Source organism: Toxorhynchites rutilus, chromosome 1 (assembly GCF_029784135.1).
Source record: "Toxorhynchites rutilus septentrionalis strain SRP chromosome 1, ASM2978413v1, whole genome shotgun sequence".
NCBI classification, from domain to species: domain Eukaryota; kingdom Metazoa; phylum Arthropoda; class Insecta; order Diptera; family Culicidae; genus Toxorhynchites; species Toxorhynchites rutilus.
In genome coordinates, this window is record NC_073744.1 from 31,813,576 (window position 1) to 31,833,356 (window position 19,781).

The 19,781-nt window shown below is 38.0% G+C and overlaps 2 protein-coding genes across 7 annotated transcripts in view; both read right to left on the bottom strand.

The window, feature by feature from the left end:
* Positions 1-555: 555 nt before the first annotated feature.
* LOC129772837 (eukaryotic initiation factor 4A-III) lies at positions 556-2,384 on the bottom strand. The gene is made up of 3 exons (XM_055776345.1): positions 2,107-2,384; positions 1,325-1,883; positions 556-1,262 (listed from the first exon to the last, which is right to left on the bottom strand). The coding sequence occupies exons 1-3, from the start codon at positions 2,240-2,242 to the stop codon at positions 755-757; spliced, it is 1,203 nt and encodes a 400-aa protein (XP_055632320.1). The 5' UTR covers positions 2,243-2,384; the 3' UTR covers positions 556-754.
* A 570-nt stretch (positions 2,385-2,954) lies between these two features.
* The window catches only part of LOC129764173 (uncharacterized), a 55,152-nt gene continuing 38,325 nt past the window's right edge, over positions 2,955-19,781 (bottom strand). For 4 of the 6 annotated variants that reach the window (XM_055763029.1, XM_055763041.1, XM_055763023.1 and 1 more), the window contains exons 2-6: positions 14,693-15,498; positions 14,302-14,625; positions 14,065-14,244; positions 13,830-14,001; positions 2,955-3,609 (exon numbers count right to left, since the gene is read on the bottom strand). In XM_055763029.1, the coding sequence (XP_055619004.1) occupies positions 3,512-3,609; positions 13,830-14,001; positions 14,065-14,244; positions 14,302-14,625; positions 14,693-15,484 (1,566 nt within the window). In that variant the 5' untranslated portion in view covers positions 15,485-15,498 and the 3' untranslated portion in view covers positions 2,955-3,511. Of the gene's footprint in view, positions 3,610-13,829; positions 14,002-14,064; positions 14,245-14,301; positions 14,626-14,692; positions 15,499-15,613; positions 15,901-19,781 lie in introns of those variants that run through there. The other 2 variants (XM_055763056.1, XM_055763034.1) reach the window with 2 other exon arrangements.

Genomic DNA, 19,781 nt, shown 5'->3' on the forward strand with positions numbered 1-19,781 from the left:
ATATATATATATATATATATATATATATATATATATAAATAGATAGATAGATTTGAAAATGTTTTTTTCAGATATTAAACGTTCATTTCTATCTCTGTATCTTACCCCATTCATTATGTTATGTTATGCTTTTGGACATTTCGGTCCCATTTATCTGGAATACGGCTTCTTTTTCGTCCAGTCGAATTTTCTCAAAGCTTTCTCACTTTCTTTTTTTGATTGAGCAGTGGTCTCAATGTTTTGTCCGGTACTGTATATGTTGTGAAGTAGTTGCCTTATATAGTTTAAAAATTAAAACGAACAATTCATTGGTACCAAACAATTATTTTTGTTTTGAGGTTTATTTAAAATTTAAGGAAAATCAATGGAAAATTTCATTCAAAGCGGTCCCACGGACCTCATATGCCTGAAGCTAAGTAATTATTTCATATCCATACATTACTATTGATGTTCGATGTTGTATTTTCTGGCACATTCAAATCGCCACGAGAGTGTTTCGATGAAGTGGTGAAGTGAAGGGGTTATGATATTTCAAACCAAATTAAAAATTTCATATTTAATGAAAAATACCTTTTATTACTTCATTGAAATATTACATGTTGCATTTTTCTACAGTATTCCTTTGCAAATACCACTTACTAGGTACAAGCTTACGTGATTTTTTTCCATTCTCGTCCTACTTATAGCTTTTTTCAGTTTACTTAGCCGTTAATAATTTAAATACGCAAAAAAAGGAAAACTCCTCCATCAACATTTAAATCAAATCCGCCACATTCATTGGCATTTCGTCGATCTGGGTCGAATAGTACTGCTCAATATCTCGAAGAATCCTAATATCGTCGCTCTTGACAAAGTTAATCGCCACACCCTTGCGCCCGAAACGACCCGATCGACCGATACGATGAATGTACAACTCACGATTGTTCGGGAGATCGTAATTGATTACCAGCGAAACCTGCTGCACATCGATACCTCGGGCCCACACATCCGTGGTAATCAGTACCCGACTCTGACCGGAGCGGAACTCCTTCATAATTTCATCACGCTCTTTCTGGGGCATATCGCCGTGCATCGAACTGACGGTGAAGTTCGCTTCGCGCATTTTTTCCGTCAACCAGTCCACCTTGCGTTTGGTATTGCAGAAGATGACCGCCTGAGTGATGGTCAGTGTATCGTACAGATCGCACAGAGTATCGAACTTCCACTCCTCGCGCTCAACTGCTACGAAGAACTGCTTGATTCCTTCCAGTGTCAACTCATCACTGTAAATAAATAATATACATCAGTTCCATATTGCTTGGGAAAAAATCTAATTTGGATTTACCGTTTGACCAAAATACGGATTGGATCAGTCATAAACTTGGATGTCATCTCGAGTATCTCATGGGGAAGGGTAGCGGAAATCAGCACCACCTGCGTTGCCGGCGGAAGATACCGATACACATCGTAGATCTGCTCCTTGAAGCCCTTGTTCAACATCTCGTCGGCTTCGTCCAGCACCAACATCTTAATCGAACGCGTTCTCAGCACGCGTCGTTTGATCATATCGAACACTCGTCCGGGCGTTCCACTGACCACATGTTGACCGTAATCCAGTTTGCGAATGTCCTCTCCCAGATTGGTTCCACCAATGCAGGCGTGACACTGAACGTTCATAAAATCTCCCAGCGCAAGAATAACTTTCTGGATCTGAACGGCCAGCTCACGCGTTGGCGACAAACAGAGAACCTGGGTTTCGCGGAGAGTTGTATCCATCGACTGCAGGATGGAAATCGAGAAGGTAGCCGTTTTACCCGTTCCGGATTGTGCCTGCGCGATAACATCACGTCCTTTCACTATCGGTAAAATACTTCGCTGTTGGATAGCTGACGGCTTCTCGAAACCTGTTTGGGGAGAATAAACAATCGATTATTCATCCTCACTAGCTGAATGCAAATGAGGCGGAGATCATATATGTATGGTTCGGCCTCAATGACAACAGCCGATTTAAGCGATCGTTTAGTTACAATTTGAAACATACACCACCTAAATTCATACTAAATCCACTAAACTTTCTAATTATTTCTAAATTTCCCAACCAGTATGAAAACAGGGACACGCACTTACCGTAAGCATAAACACCTCTCAGCAACTCCTCGCGGAGGCCCATAGAATTGAAAGTTGGCAGCACCTCGACATCCTCGCTCGTTTCGAACTCCACGTTCGAGAGATCCTCGTTGGCCGGTACCCGTCTTCCGGACATCGTGTCGAGCTGATGAACAAACTTTGAAACCCTAAATTTGTTTCCAAGCGAAGAGAGAACACTGTTGTTTTCGATGGAAATTTCACCAAAACGAAATGAATGCGTTTTCACCGTTTGCTGTCAGTATTATAAAGCGTAGCGTTTTTCTACCCATATGTCATTGGTGCAGAATCCAGCTACCCGGCAGGCAGTGTCGCCAGGTTTGTATATTCTCTAATATTCATACCGATGTTTAAAATTTATACCGATGTTCATAATGTGGAGAACATACCCCGTTCATTGCGAATACCCGAGATGGAGGATAGAAGGTGGGAAGATTCACGGGTTTTGGTTGTATTAGTAGTCAGGAAGATAGGAAGTTCACATACCCGGCATACCAGTCAGTTACTCAAATGATACTAAATTCAATGTGTCAACAAATAACGTTGAAAGAGGATATACAGAAACTTAATACATATTTCCAAAGTATATTTTTCTCATTACATTCATAATTTGAAGAAAATAAACAGAACATGCCACGAACTTAAATGTTTTATTTTTTCTTTGATTTGATTACAGAATTAGTATTGTAATATCTATTATTCTTGGATTTTATAATAGCTTTATGGAAGTTTGCGGACGATAAACTTGGAAAGGAAATTTAACACAATTAGGCTGCTGAACACTTCATTCTTCTAAAACTTGAGCGCAAGAGAAAAACTTTTCGTCTGAATATAGGTTATACCGGGTCAATCAAATTTATTTTTCAAGTGTATTTTACATGGAAATTTACATGACTTTGTACTTTTGGCTGTATTAACGAGGAAAAAAGTTCAAATCTAGCGTTAAGAATCATTAAAACATAACATTTGACGTGAAGTTTAGTAACTAAGATTAGAACCCCTCAACAATTTCAGATTCTTATAAAATGTCAGTTGAGCCCTTGGAATTTTGAACGCTAGCGTTATTTTTTGGAAAAATATAGTTCGTTCATTTTTATCCGGTTATTTTTAACCTTTAATAGCAAAATAAAATTGATTCCCTAAGTGCTTCATGTATAGGCTGGCCAAACGTACCGTTTTAAAAGGGACAGTAACGTTTTTTCGACAATTTTTCACTGTCCCGTAATATTTTTGTATAGAACTCCGTCTTTGATTTATATATAAGGGGGTCGCTCTACGAAATTGAAAATAAGGCATGTAACGAATTATCAAGATATTTTAAACGCTTATTAGGCTATGTTCTCATTGCAGCGGGGCGTCAGCGTGGCTTGGACAGGGCGTGTGACGCTTACGACTGATCGTGTGTTCTTACCGATGTGTTCCTACTATGCTGGCGTGCCGTGAGCCAGGTTTTAGCGTGTTGTTTTGGTGCAAACGATTTATTCACTGCGAAGATATTTAATTTTGTAAAATAAATAATTAAGAAAGAAGCCGTATAATGTAATTCAACGCGAACTGTATGTGTATGTGTAAATGTGGCAACTCTCATTGTGTGAAAAATTGGAGCGGCGAACCAAATCGAGAGAACATACATATTTTACATATTTTTGCGTTTACGTTACATATAGTAAAGAAAATACGTCTTTCGACGTCGAGGTTTTGACCCGGATACGTTCAACGGTGCTGGAATATTTCAAAACAAAACCAAACGCCATTCTTTATTACGCACATATGTTGACAATTTTCATAAAATACGCCGAAGACACGCCGCTAGCACGGTGCAATCCGCATTGACTGCATTGGGCTTCGTATTACAAGTTTGGGGAGTTTGCATGACAATATGGGTTTGCAGAAGGAATGAACACACTTTTAAAATAAAAATTTTGAATGAAAATTATTTTTACCAAATCAAATTAGTACTCTATGTAAATGAAAATCACTTTTACCTGCAACTGCAAACACCTCATGTACCTCACCTGGCGAAAGAGACGATGTATCTGCTACTGAAGATGTTGATTTTGATGATTTTATCAGAATTCTTCAACACAAAAGGGAAGAATTATTTTTGGCTCGTGAGGTGCACATTATTTTAGAAGTAACTAGTGTTTCAGGTGAAATACCGGAGACTAAATTTCTTGAAACACTGGAAAATTTTTACGATACTGCGTCAAAATGCATTGACATATGGAAGACTAACCTAGAAGAAACATATTACAAACGGTTGTATTGAAGTCGAGTCTTGAAGTAATTCGAAGAGACACTAATGATCTGGAATATGGATAGAATTATGATAAAAAAAATTCATAATCAGAACATCGTTCGAAAAGTCTTTTCATCACTAAATATTTCTTCATTGTAGAGAACAAAGCATGTACATCTAAGAATATTTAATTGTCTTTTTGTTTATATTAGGTTGTCCCATTAGTTTTTTCGCGCCACGCTATGAGGGACCCTTTGTGGCTGCGATTATTTAAACATGCAGGCTTATCTCCCAGTCGTTTATGGCATCGGTTTCAGTTGTTCCGGGGCTTTTGTTTAAAGTACGTTATGCACGATATGCGAATCGGTATGAAGTTTAGGTTCCACACTTATTGACGGAGATCGGCCTTGAGAAGCATTGCTTCTCCAACGACATGATAGGGATTCTTTCTTAAAAAGTTTTTCACTTAACTTGAATTGTATACCAAAATGTACATCGATAACGCACTTGGTCTAAGGAAAATAGACCTTCAACTGTTGCTAAGCCTGGGCTTAGAGGCGAATGAACTTCAAAGTTTAAAGCCTCTTAAAAATAAAGAAAGAAAGAAAGCCTGGGCTTCATCCGAAGTAGGTTGTTTTATGCATTTGGGAAGACTGAAAAGGTGTAGTGTACTACGAGCTCTTTCCTCAAGGTGATACGATTAATGCTAACAAATATAACAGTTGACTGGATCAATGGAAGCCACTATAGCCGAAGAACGGCAATAATTGGCGAACAAACGAGGCGTCCTTTTCAATCACGACAACGTAAAACCGCATGTTGCGTTGGCCATAAGGAAAACATTATTACAGTTTGATTGGGACGTTCCACCGCATAAAGCACGATTCACATACAACATCCACGTCACGTTCACATTCGGTCACGTCACGTTGCGTCAATTATTCTTCCATGCAATTCCTATTAAAGCATTCACATACACCAGCAACGTCAAGTCGAAGTTGCCGTTGCCGGTGTATGTGAATGTTTGCATAAGAACTGCTTGGAAGAATTGACGCAACGTGACGAGACGGAACGTGAACGTGATGTGGATGTTGTATGTGAATCGCACTTAATGTGTTACCCCCTCTTAATATTACCCCCACTATATGTATATTACCCGCATCGAAAAAAAAGATGCACTTTTCCGTCTGTTTTAATTTTAGTAAAAAACTTTGAAAAACACTTTTTGGTAAAATATTGGGCCAATTAGGTAGAGAAACAGTATATTGAATTGCAAGAAACTGCATCAAAGTTCTGGGAAACATCAGTTTCCAAAGATATAATTGAAGTTCTTCTTAACATGTCCGTTTTACCCCCACCTCACGTGGAGGCGATCTGGCGTAGTGGTAACATCCATGCCTCTCACGCTAAGGGTCACGAGTTCAATTCTCACTCCCGACATTCTTCCAAAAATGGAAGTAAAAAGTGAAGAACCAGCCAAATGAGTTGAAAGTCACTATAATACAGATAAAAAAAAAATCCCCACCTCACCTACTTCATGTGAATGTTCTTGTATATGTATCACCATTTTTAATAAAATACAAAAATTGAAAGATTTACGAAACATCGCAACATCGTAACAATTTTATTGATTGTTTTTGGTAATCTGAGCTTAACCGCTAAATGTTCGTATTGTATTGGCTATCGAAAATTCGATTCCACACGACAACAAAAATTGAAGAAACACGGCATTAACTTTTATGGCGAGTTTACATTACGGAGATCTATACCTATATATGGATTTATTCACCCGAAAATAGATGTAAACGGGTGAGAATATATATGATACACTTCTTCGAGGTATATATGTATAGAATGTATAGAATAAATTGAGGCATATGTAAACGCTGGTGAGTTTCCCACTGGTAAGAAATCACTCAAGTTGGATGTAGTCAGGTGAAGAAATTCACCGAAAATATGAATATATTCATTATATAAGTTCTCGCTAGTGTAAACGGTTGATGCGATTTCTACAGGGTGGGCCATTTAAAGTGGAAGCATCTGGCAACCCAGATGTCAGATTAACAAATGTCATACCGCGTTGGAAGCGTCATTTCAGTATAATTTTAACCATGGAACAACACACACCTAAACAACGCTGAAAAATTTCTCTATTGAAAGAAAAATTTTAACGCTTTCGCGTGAGTTCTGTTACAATACTAAAAAAATTTATTCAAAAGTTTCACAATATATACATGGTTCCTTAAACTAAGATTGACGAGGAACATCTCCTCTCTCTCTCTTGAAAACCGATAACATATCGGTTTCGTTTAGATCATCTACCTTCCTTGTCCCTTCTTCTAGCGTATGGTAACGTGCAGTCTGAGACGGCTGCACTACCCTAAGAAAATACCTTAAGTTTATAGCACCTCGTCGGTGCGCCTATCTTATTCTTGGATTTCCCCTTTCCATCCTTCGCTCTAAATAACATCCTTTTATTTTATTACACCCTGCTGGTGTATCTGGCTGAGCGCAGCTAGGGATGGAAAAGGGTAATAAAAATGCATCCTAAATGATGCATGCATTAAATTGTTTACCGGACGCTATTTAAATATTCGTCCATTCTGAATTTATGACCGGCAATAATTTCGAACTACAAGCTTTTTCTAGCCTAACAAAACACTTGAGCTCTTACATCTTTTAATTGCCTTACATTGGTCCTTTCTAAACGTTTCTATACCTCGCTTGGAGGTCTTTTCTAAATATAATCTCAAATATTGCTTATCTTATGGATCTGTAACTCGATCCGCGATAAGCCTCAGCTGTCCGTAACATTCCGGACTCCGTAAATCTACTACATAGATTTACCAAATTCTTCAGTATTATCATTCTTTTCTACATTTTAATTTAAATTTTTTGATAGTCGTTCTACATGTTCTAAATCATATACATTTGCTTGAACATATTTCCATCTGTAGCTGTATCGCTTTATTCTGTGTTTTATTGTGTGATTTGATTTCACTCACATTATTATCTTTTCCTTACACTTACACTTACAAGTTTATACTAGAAAACATAACTTCTTATTTGTTTTATTAATAATAGTATTTTTTGTTTCATTTTTATTCTGCATACAGTTATGCAAACTAATCGTAAACATTCGTAAATTTCGAATAATTGCTCTCACTAGTAATTTGATATAACCGTTAATTATATAAACTAACTTCAAGTTTCTTTTTGGAAAATTATTCATTGAGGTTCAGTGTTATATAATATTTTCCATTAAAGGAAATGCAAATTACATTTTCTTTTCTCTTATAAGATTTTCTTTCATCAAACACAACGTTCCATTTTAATGCTAAGTTATCTCGTTGCCAAGAAAGGAATCTTGAATCCAACATCCCTTTGCTAGTTGTCTTGTTACATTGCTGATATTGTTTTTCTCAAAACATCCTTTTGAAATAATTAGTCAATGTGCTAATCTTTTGGTAGTACAATTACCGTTCCTTCAGCAAGTATTAACATTAAAGTTTGTCTCTGAATACTAAATCCAATTTTAAAGCCTCAGTTCTCATGTAACTGTTCCGACTAATCATATAATACGACTGATCGTAGCTCACATAAACTTTTTCAAGTCGTTTTCTTTATGCATGCAACTCATGCTCTCATAGTGCGATATACTTTGAAATACATTTAAAAATTTCATTCAATTTTTTTTCCTGTTACTTGTATTCAAATAACTCATAATGTCATCTACATTGTATAGTTAACCATCTCCAATCTTTCCCTCAGTTAAGACTGGAAGCTATGCTTTTAATATTCATTTGAATAATGCATTGATCATATTCTCAGCAACTCACATGCTGAGCTTCGCAAACCACTTGTTTAAAAAATCTTTCTTCAGCATCTCACATGCTGTATTTCATCAACCGACTTACTGGTGATGTTGTTACTCTCAGCAATCCACTTGCTGAGTTTTAAGCAATTCACTTACTGAGCTTTGAGCCAATCATTCGTATAGAAACTGGCTTCAGCATATCACTTGCTGCGCCATAATTTTTTCTTTAGTGGTCAATGTATATTTTTCAGCAGAATACTTGCTATACTTTTAACCCATCAGAGTAATGTTTTGAGCATTCCAAATGCTTGACGCTTGACCAGACAGTCTCTTCTTTTTTGCTCTAATTGATATTTTGGACCTTACAAGTTATCATTTTATTGGGTCCATTTTATAACGAAACAATTGTATCTTAAATTGTATTAAAGTCTTTCAGCAGCTCACTTGCTGAACTTCAAGCAAATCATTTGCCTAAAAATATTTTCTAATTAATTCAGTTAACAGTTTTGTTAAATTTCCATTTTAAGATTTTCGTCTTTATATTTTATCAAGCTTAAGATTTTCTATACTTTATATAGATATAAAGAATATCAACATATTACAAACGTTGAAAAACAAACTTTCCAACCTCTATATTAGAGAGTTTATAGTTTTGATCTACGGTAATAATTTCCCTATCTGGGCCATAATTTTGCAAATTGCGGAAACATATAATGAAAGAATCCGAACTTATATCTTGCGTTAACTCAAGATGTATTGCTCTCGTTGTCATACAGGTAAATAGACGCCCCTAATACTTAGGAAACAGTCTTCTAAAGATTTGAAAGTTATTCAGAGCCATAATTTTTCAATTATAAGTAGTCCTATTTTATACGAATCTATGGCTTTTAACTATAACGATCGCATTATTTTATATGTGTTGCCCTATGACTAAATATTGTCAACATGTCACAAATTTTGCAAAATAGAATATTCATCATATTTCGTTAATGATGGTACAATAGTGTAACTCGCGGTTACAGAGTGGAAGTCGTTTTTGATACGACGTCGAGGATACTGGTAATCTGGGGTACAGTATTTATCGAGATTTCCAATACTATAATTATCGACTGAATATGATTTTCTATTGTGGGAATTATTTCTCCTTGGAAGAAATGAAGATTCATTTATAAACAATTCCTTTGGTGTTATTTCTGGCGCTACCTTCCTCGGAGGCTCAATAACACAAATCTCTATATTTGTTGAGTTTTCAAATTGTATGTTAGCATCTTGTGATGAATCATCCATCTTGATGATAACACTTTTGGTTTTACATTGGCTCCCAATTTTTGGGATGAACTTTGCACTTCTAAGGAATTTTTTAAAACCTTCACGCCAGGCTTTCGTCTTCAAATAAAATTTTGCTAATATTTTTGTTCTATTTCTGAGGACTACTTCCTCTACTGCTACAGGTGGTTCTATTTCTTCAAACCGTTTTTCAGTTGGGTATTTTATTTTCTGTTCAACAATCAGTGTTGCAACAGAATTCTTAATTAATCCAGTAGCTGGCCTTTCCCATTCTGGATCTTGAAGGTTGATAGATAGTTTTTCTATCTTAAAATTTTTAGCGTTTCCATTATTGGAATCCGCTATTTCTTTATTTGCAGATATCTCATCCGCCCTGACTTCATGCATCACGCATGGTTTTTTCTTTTCCGCCATAATTCCTCTTTCTGTGGAGGTTTTCGTATTTTCTTCTATCACAGCCCATACATCTGTGATGATACCCGTTTTGCCTATTGCGGGCAAACTATTCTCATAATCAGATTCGCGTTTTGCGACTGATATGGTTTTAAATGGCTCTTTCCTCACTGGGAATGAGCAGCCATCTTCACCGCTCTGAGGACTAACATCTCCTAGTTTTTCATTCATTTCAACTTGTATCACTTCAAGTTTGTCTTCATCATCTGAATCTTCTGACTCAGATGAATTGTCATTTTTCCTCCTCATATACCTAGCCAACTTAGGGTTCCACGGAGGAGGTGCAATTAATCTGGTTACTTTAGATGATTCAAATACTTTGTCATCTGAATCATTACCTTTCCTCCTGCAATCAACTAGATCAGGATTCCAAGGAGGAGGCATTTTTAATTGATGGCATTCCTCTGAGTTTCTAAACTCAGATTCAGAATTGCCATTTACTCGCCTATGCAATTCACTAATTACCCTAAATGGAGGCGGCTTGGTTGGCATATCCTCCTTATAATAATTTCCCCACCCACTAGGATATATGCTAGTAGCGAGTATTCCTATTAAGTCACTTATTCGCACTTTCTTCGAATAATTATATTCTAGATCTGTGCATTTGACACAGATCCACCGATCACCCGTTAGAGGGGCTTGCTTTAGATTAGTGCAACTCAAGTGGAACCATCGCTCACACTCGCAACAATAAATCATCTGTTCCTCATCAGACTCGTGACATAGGTGACAGTGACCCTTCACATTACGTGTGAAGTATTTAGTGGTAATCATCTTGTATGTGTTTTCCATATTCCTACTAATTTTATTGTTTATATTTTAATGTTGGCTCACTTGACCGTACGAATTTATTCCTTTATCATTTCTTTGCTCTCTTGGCCCCTATTTTAAAACTCCCATGGTTGCTATCGCAACCCCTATAATTCTTAATATAGATTAATTCTATACCTGTTTTTCGATTAACTCATCTGGTGCTGGGATACTACTGCTGCTGCTGGTGCCGACTGGTTCTTGAGTGGTCCAAACCTTCTGGCTCGGATTGTTCTTGTCACTTCTGATAGTGCCAATGCTGGTGCTGCTGCATCTAATGCCACCGCTTGCTTCTGGTTCCGCTGGTTGACAGTTCCTGGTATCTCTAGCGATGGTCTCTCCGATTGTGCCGAGGATACTGCTGCTACCTCTTGCTTCTAACTCCACGACCACGTGCTGCTGCGGCAGTTGGTCATATTTATAATAACTGCCTTCTGGTACTTGAATTAACATATATTTATGTGTGTATATAGCATCCACTGCTTTAGTAATGTTCGCGAAACGAATACACTCTTTAGGCATCCACTGCCTTAGGAAAGTTCGCGAAAAGAATACACTCTTTAGGCATCCACTGCCTTAGGAAAGTTCGCGAAAATAATACACTCTTTAGGCATCCACTGCCTTAGGAAAGTTCGCGAAAATAATACACTCTTTAGGCATCCACTGCCTTTAGGAAAGTTCGCGAAAATAATACACTCTTTAGGCATCCACTGCCTTAGGAAAGTTCGTGAAAATAATACACTCTTTAGGCATCCACTGCCTTAGGAAAGTTCGTGAAAATAATAAACTCTTTAGGCATCCACTGCCTTAGGAAAATTCGCGAAACGAATACACTTTTTAGGCATCCACTGCCTTTTGATAAAATTCACGAAAGAAATGCACTTTTTAGGCATCCACTGCCTTTGAGAATTCACAAATTCACACTTCTCGCATTCACTGCTGAGAAGATTTCACGAACATCACCTCTGGCATCCACTGCCGAGAAGAGTTCGCAAATTAACACATTTTGTACTTAAATAAAAGGAAAAACTTGCTCCTCTCTGGAGCCACCATGAAAAATTTCTCTATTGAAAGAAAAATTTTAACGCTTTCGCGTGAGTTCTGTTACAATACTAAAAAAATTTATTCAAAAGTTTCACAATATATACATGGTTCCTTAAACTAAGATTGACGAGGAACATCTCCTCTCTCTCTCTTGAAAACCGATAACATATCGGTTTCGTTTAGATCATCTACCTTCCTTGTCCCTTCTTCTAGCGTATGGTAACGTGCAGTCTGAGACGGCTGCACTACCCTAAGAAAATACCTTAAGTTTATAGCACCTCGTCGGTGCGCCTATCTTATTCTTGGATTTCCCCTTTCCATCCTTCGCTCTAAATAACATCCTTTTATTTTATTACACCCTGCTGGTGTATCTGGCTGAGCGCAGCTAGGGATGGAAAAGGGTAATAAAAATGCATCCTAAATGATGCATGCATTAAATTGTTTACCGGACGCTATTTAAATATTCGTCCATTCTGAATTTATGACCGGCAATAATTTCGAACTACAAGCTTTTTCTAGCCTAACAAAACACTTGAGCTCTTACATCTTTTAATTGCCTTACATTGGTCCTTTCTAAACGTTTCTATACCTCGCTTGGAGGTCTTTTCTAAATATAATCTCAAATATTGCTTATCTTATGGATCTGTAACTCGATCCGCGATAAGCCTCAGCTGTCCGTAACAAACGCGCTGAAATAGTTCAGCTGTACATTCAAAATAACTTCTCAATTGTGTTAACTAAACGTGCGTGGAAAAATAAAAATAAAGTTAAAACATCGCCTGGAGACAACACTATACGTCGATTATATGCCAAATTTATATCGTCTGGTAGTGTTGGTAATGCCAGTCATCTGTCCAGACAACGACCAAGACGTTTCGACGAGAATATTGATGCCGTTCGAGCCAGTGTTGCAGAGACTCCATCGACATCAGGTCGCCATCGTTCGCAAGAGTTAGGCATCGCTCGAACCACTCTCCGACGCATAATTCGTGTTGATTTGAAAATGTTTCCGTATAAAATTCAAATGGCTCAACAACTTAACCCATCTGACTTACCACGTCGACTTGATTTTGCGAAATGGACCATCGAAATGGCCAAAAATGAACGTGGCTTTTGGCAAAAAATCATAATGTCTGATGAGGCGCATTTCAACTTGAATGGAGGAGTGAATAAACAAAATTGTCGGTTTTATGCTACTGAAAACCCTCAATTCATCGAAACGCAACCTCTTTACGACCAAAAAGTTACTGTGTGGTGTGGCATTTATGCCGATAAAGTCATCGGCCCGTACTTCTTTGAAAACGAAAATGGAGCAACGGTAACCGTGAATGGGGAGCGTTATCGGACAATGATAACCGATTTTTTATTGCCATTTGTTCGTGAAAATGAATTGGACAATTACTGGTTCCAACAGGACGGCGCTACATGCCATACAGCGGCTGCCACGACCAAATTATTGCGCGAAATGTTCCCCGGAAGATTAATATCGAAAAACGGCGATTATGACAGGCCACCGAGATCACCTGATTTGACGCCTCCTGCCTTTTTTTATGGGGATATTTAAAATCCAAGGTATACACTGGTAAACCAAGGACCCTGGCTGAGCTGAAAGACAATATCCGACAAGAAATTGCTGCCATATCGGCCGAAACATTGGGCAAAGTGATGGAAAATGCCGAAAAAAGGGCACATTTTGCGGTCAAGGCCAGAGGCGGTCATTTACGAGATATCATAATCAAAAAGTAGTTAGAACAAATCTCCTTGGACCAAAATAAATTAATTTAAATTTTTTTTTAAAAATTCCACTTCTTTACTTTGCTATTGCAAAAACAAATCCTTCCACTTTAAATGGCCCACCCTGTATAAATCTCATCATATTTCTTCACACGAATATATCGCTAGTCTAAATCCACCCTTAGAATACATTTTCAAAAGGTTTCCTTTCACTGGAAATCTATTAGTCAAGTAATTTATGAAAATTCCTCAACAAAGGATGTGATATAACAAGAATTTTATCGATATTGCAATTTTTAATCTTTATTTTTCAAAACAAACCTTGGGTTCCAGCTTGCAGTTCCTTGAGACACTCGTAAAAAATTCTATCCTCCTGATAGGCTCCCTCGGATTCCATCCCAACCAAACTCAAGAAAGCTGGATTATTGCTGAAATAGTGAGCAGCAACTTTTTTGCTGAAAATCGCAATCGATTTATCACATGATACTGAAGCCTGAAAAAATATGATGACAAATGCTGTAGTGAATGGGTAACTCTTGGCTTGAATTGGAAATACCTTGAGGGAATTCAAGAAGTCACATTTGCCGGTCAGCGCTTGTATTCTTGCATATTGCTCGCGCATATGACGTTTGAATGTTATCATAAAATCCACCAGGGCCGATTGAATCTCCGGAGAATTGCCTATTGCTTTCTGCTCAACGGGGAATACCATTAATACGAACAATAAATTGATGCCCTGAGATACAACATTATTAATTTGGTTCCCCTTCAAATTAGAGTTCATCCTACTCACGTGCATATACTTCCCATGCTCTCGATGACTTCCACAAGCCTTCTCCAATTCAAAGGGCAACATCAGGAGTATCCTCTTGTGCCATCGGTAGAATCGTCGATTGCGGAATTCCAACACACAAACCTTCCGCAATTGTTCCAAAACTGGTTCGTAGAGATGACATTTGCTGTGCTGAACCTCATCCAAATCATCGATCGCAAAACCTGCCAAATCGAGAAGTAGAAGCTTCAGCAGACTAAGTAGTAGTATTGACGAAAGCGCCAGATTTGATTCGAAAGCTAATGCGTCCAGTAAGGCTTCCACGATGTCGTCAAATTTTGTCCACTGAAATATGCATCAATAATCCAACGTTAATCAACAGTTTCAAACACGCTATTATTCTAAACTCTACCTCACTGAAGTCGGTTCTTTCCGCTTCCTCGAGTCGAACATATTGAAAATAACAGGTATAAAGTTCTCTCAAAAACCGCTCACTCTTCGCTTTGCCGTTCAACCGAAATGCATTCTGGAACACAACCTGGTGAATGTTGCTTTCCAACAGCAGTGCCCGATGCTTTCCATTTAGCAAGACATTAAACAATCTTATGCCAAGTACCTCATACTCCGGGTCGTGATAATCCACCAGGGATATACCAATAGACAGAATGAATGATGCCACCTGTTGAGACAATGCTCCAGCGTTATCTAACAAATTCCCATAAAGCAGCTCACAAAGTCGCGTGAAGCCGATCACATCAGCCGGATGATACATCCACTCTTTTCCCTGAAGAACCTTCTGGTAATGTTCCCAGACACGCTTCAGTAACTGTTCGCTTCCATCTCCGGTCAATAGACGCTCAAATTCTCGCTCATAAATGCGATATATGTGCTTCTGGTAGGCAGAAACTTGTGTCTGGAAATCATATGGTTCCCCGGGTACAGCGAGCTGCTCAGCGATTACCAGCAGGAGGCTGAGTCGAAATTCCAGATTGTCCGAATTAAATTCGTCGTGGGCCAAGAGTTGATTGCCGTATTGGGTCAGTGAGTCGAACACTTTGGGTAGTGTTTCATTGAGAATCAGCAAAAAATCCTTGAAGGTCTCCAAGCGCAGTTGGGCTTCGTCGATGCTGCGTGTCAGCCGGGGTAGTTTGCAGCATTTCATCAAGCCAAGGGCACGTTCAACTACGACGGAGTGGTCGTCCATGCTAGTGATCGAATCTGGAATGTAGATAATAGTTTTCATTCTGCTATGGTTTATGAATTCATTAGAGGAACATCAGATATCTTTATCTCGTTTTATAAATTAAGATATAGCAATAAATGAAGTCATTACAGTTCGTACACGCTCCGCTGATATGTTTTTTTTTGGAAGATCTGATTCAGAAGTTCGAAATCATCGCCATAATTCCGCTTATGGAGGTAGCTATTTTGTTATCATTAACACTGATTTTATCTAACGCAAGACAACTCAATCGGGAGTCAATTATTGGATGACAAAGCGTGTTAAGCCAAGCGTAACAAAACAATTTTGTGTCGTCTTCGTTTTGATGAATTTGTACTCGAATAAAGCTGGATTTTGATGTTTTGTGTACTTGTCTCGTTGTGCCCAAGACGGGTCTATGGTACTAGGTGAGGCCGTTTCGTCACTAAGTTGGTTAGGGGAGCGGTATATGAAAACAGTACGGAAGAAAGCAGAAGGGGAATTATTTGCTTGTAGCGTGAAAGAGACAGACTGATCACGAGCGAGCTTCGTCACTAGCGTGTTGTGTATTATTTACAAACAAAACACAGTAGACTTCTAAGATGGCTGAAGAGTCGTTTTAGCAAGTTGGCCCACCTTAGGATATACTTCTACGCGCCTTGATTTTAGCAAGGATATACCAAGGCGCCTAGAAGTATATCCTAAGGTGGGCCAACTTGCTAAAACGACTCTTCAGCCATCTTAGAAGTCTACTGTGTTTTGTTTTAAATAATACACAATACGCTAGTGGCGAAGCTCGCTCGTGATCAGTCTGTCTCTTTCACGCTACAAGCAAATAATTCCCCTTCTGCTTTCTTCCGTACTGTTTTCATATACCGCTCCCCTAACCAACTTAGTGACGAAACGGCCTCACCTAGTACCATAGACCCGTCTTGGGATATACTTCTAGGCGCCTTGGTTGTGCCGTTGATTAGTTAACACGTTCGTCGCCCAATGCGACGTTTTTGAGTTTCTTGCAGGGCCCAACAGGCGAGTTTATTATTAATTATTAAATGAAGATCAAACTTAGTTTGCAGATAACTTTTACATGATCTAGCAATGTTTGTTTTCAATTGAAGACGAATTGATAACAATAACACATGCCAAAGTCATATTATATGGGTTTTGCAAAAAACTGCAGTACAAACCCAAGGCGCGTAGAAGTATATCCTAAGGTGGGCCAACTAGCTAAAACCACTCTTCAGCCATATTGAAAGTCTACTGTGTTTTGTTTGTAAACAAAACACAATACGCTAGTGCCGAAGATCGCTCCTGATCAGTCTGTCTCTTTCACGCTTCAAGGAAATAATTCCCCTTCTGCTTTCTTCCGTACTGTTTTCATATACCGCTCCCCTAGCCAACTTAGTGACGAAACGTTACCATAGACCCGTCTTGGTACAAACCATCCGTACTATAAATTAATAAAAAGTATAGCATAAACAGTATAATATTATGGTTATAATTTTCCTATTTTTCTTCATAACCTGTAGCCTATTCTATCAAATTCCTTCTAAAAATTCTATTCAATTTGAATGAGGAAAGTGTCACCCATATCTGGGTGACGGGGCGACGAATGATTAATGCAAGATGGTGGAGTTAACAGGTGGCTCGTAATTTACACTATTTAGAAAAGACGTATGAGGAACGGCAAGACGAAAAGTTTGGATTTGTTTATATTGTTACTTATGTTGGTATGGTTACATTTGATTTCGTCGAAGGTATTTGAAGCAGTATAATAAATAAACAGTTGTCGTTGAAAATAGTAACCTAGTAAACTTTATGCATATGCTTCCGCCAGCTGGCTCGCTAATGTGATATGATTTATTCAGGGAATGCTTTGATCGTGGTACCACTACTGGCGCATAATTTGCAGCTTTGATTTTGTGCTGGTTCATAACGGCAATCAACCGTGCCGGCGAAACTGTAGTCAATGTTTAGTGTTGTTTGGATACCATCTATGTAAATAAATTCAAACTTACGGGATACGTCCGAACGGCAATTCTGACATTACGTTTTACCTTCCACTTCACTTTCCTTGGGTTAATGGATGAACCAGGTGGGTGACGTCTTTAGAGAACCCCCATTGAACTGACAGGAGCCAACATATCGGGTATCCCACTGACATTTTCCCTTTGTTTTCATATGAATTGGGTATCCCACTGACAGTTCTGCTTGAGATTTTGCTAACGATCCTAGCATCAATCATAGCACTCGGCTGGGATGAACCAATATGTTTATTTACAGGGTGGATGTGTTTATACTATGTATGTACAACGGGTTTTTACAGCATAGAACTTTAAATTAAAATAAAACACAGATAGGTGGCGTTATCTGCCATGAATTTGGCTTCGTTAACATTTTCGCATTTGTATTTGAGTATGTTTTCCAGTATATGGCTACCTCGGCTGACTCGTTGGAAATCCAGTCACAACGGCGGCCGTGTATTAGTGATAACAGGGTGAATGCTGTCTTCCAATCGTATTCTGTTCATCGACGTAAGCTGAAGACCACTCAAAATGGTCTAATGGTTTCAAAACTCCCGTGTTCACTCCGGAGCAGGAGTAGGAATTTGTCTATCATCCGCTCGATCGTGAGAACCATCTGGATTTTGAATTGGCTAGAAAAAATAACGTGAAACATCCCTTCAGTACGAAAAACATAAGTGCTGGCTGAGATTTCTAGACCGGAATCCGTTCGGATCCGGATTCGTTCCACAAATCTAAGACTGCATCCGCAGCGAGAGTTAACAGCTTTTTTTGCAGTAGAAATAAATGCATTTGTTTACTCTTTTATCATTCGAAATCTGAGCAATCCAATTACATACAACTTGCAACTCTCCCCCTCTCGCCTTTTAAGGTGTTCACATATTACAGCCATTCCATGCCAAACCGATATAGCGGTTCTCATATTTTCGTTAAAATTGTTAGTTTTGTTCCTTACCGCAGAATATTAGACGTATATTATTTTTCACAATATAGTGCCCTTGGTCCCGAGACCATGAATACCATAAAAAACAAATACAATCAACAATAACGAAAACAAAGTTCAAATTTTCTGAACCTATAGTATTCTTTGAAAAAAGACCAGCTAGTTCGTTCTAATTTAATTTGGGGAATATCTGAAACGGTCCAGCAGTTCAAAAGTTATGAATTTTTGAAAAAAAGCATTTTTGGAAAAAAAAGAAAAAAGTTTATTTTTTGGACAACCCTAAAATGGAAATGGGCACCCTAATGAAAAACCAAAAAAGTACGGGTCTAACATTTTGCGATAGAGAACAAAACTACCACTTTTCAAGAAAATCTGAGAACCACTATATCGGCTTGGCATGGAATGGCTCATTGGCGCTGATTCTCGAATACACTTCACGGTGGAAACGGAATAAAACGTATCCGCGATGACAACGGTACGGTGTCGACATCTGGATACGAGATTAGTTTCCCACTAAACTTATCATTATAATATCAAATTATCTTCACATGATATTTTTGTATGAGATTATTATATCACATGAAGAAAACTAAGTTTTCCACTCACATTAAATACCAGTTTGATACTGAGAAGTTAATTTTCATTAATGATTTTTTGATTGAAAAGTGCTCATTCTGCCTGAAAACTCATTATTATCTTCGACACTTCACTAACTCGTAAAACATAGTTCAATGGCGTGCCGTTTATTTAATTTCCACCGAGAAGTGTATTCGAGAATCAGGCCCATTATATGGATAGCTTCTAATACGTCTAAAGGTGTCGGTTTTACCCCGACAGGGTGTCGATCTCACTTGCACTCCCATTTATTTCACCTAAAAACATCAATTTATGTATTTTATCAAAATTAGAGTTCTTCTCAAAAAAAATTTTCAACAGATACTGTAGAATGGTTCATGAATAGTTCAAGAGAGGTACTGGAACGATTTGAGGTCGAAGAAACATGGGAGGTCTTGGAAATATGTGGAAATCCTTGGGGTGTCCGTTTTACCCTGATTTCTCCTATTCATTTTAAGGAACAGATATTTTATTTTTCACGAATAAACTGCTTTTTCATTTCGATTGAGAATATGATTCAGAGTGATTGTCACATTTAAAATAAAGTATATTTGACTGCTATTTATGCGATTTGCATAAAACACCGTTTACTACCATAATTGACACACTTTACGAAACTCCAATAATTGGTACATAAAAAAAGCATTTTTGAACAAGTTTTTATACAATTTAGTCGATTAGTTATCGAAATATAAGTGAAAATATTTGAATACTGAGT

Coding starts and splice junctions, on each gene's coding strand:
- LOC129772837 (XM_055776345.1), bottom strand. CDS start 2,242: ATGTCCGGAAGACGGGTACCGGCCAACGAGGATCTCTCGAACGTGGAG. Junction 1,884..2,106: donor GAGAGGTGTTTATGCTTACG/GTAAGTGCGTGT, acceptor CTCCCCAAACAG/GTTTCGAGAAGCCGTCAGCT. Junction 1,263..1,324: donor ATCCGTATTTTGGTCAAACG/GTAAATCCAAAT, acceptor ATTTATTTACAG/TGATGAGTTGACACTGGAAG.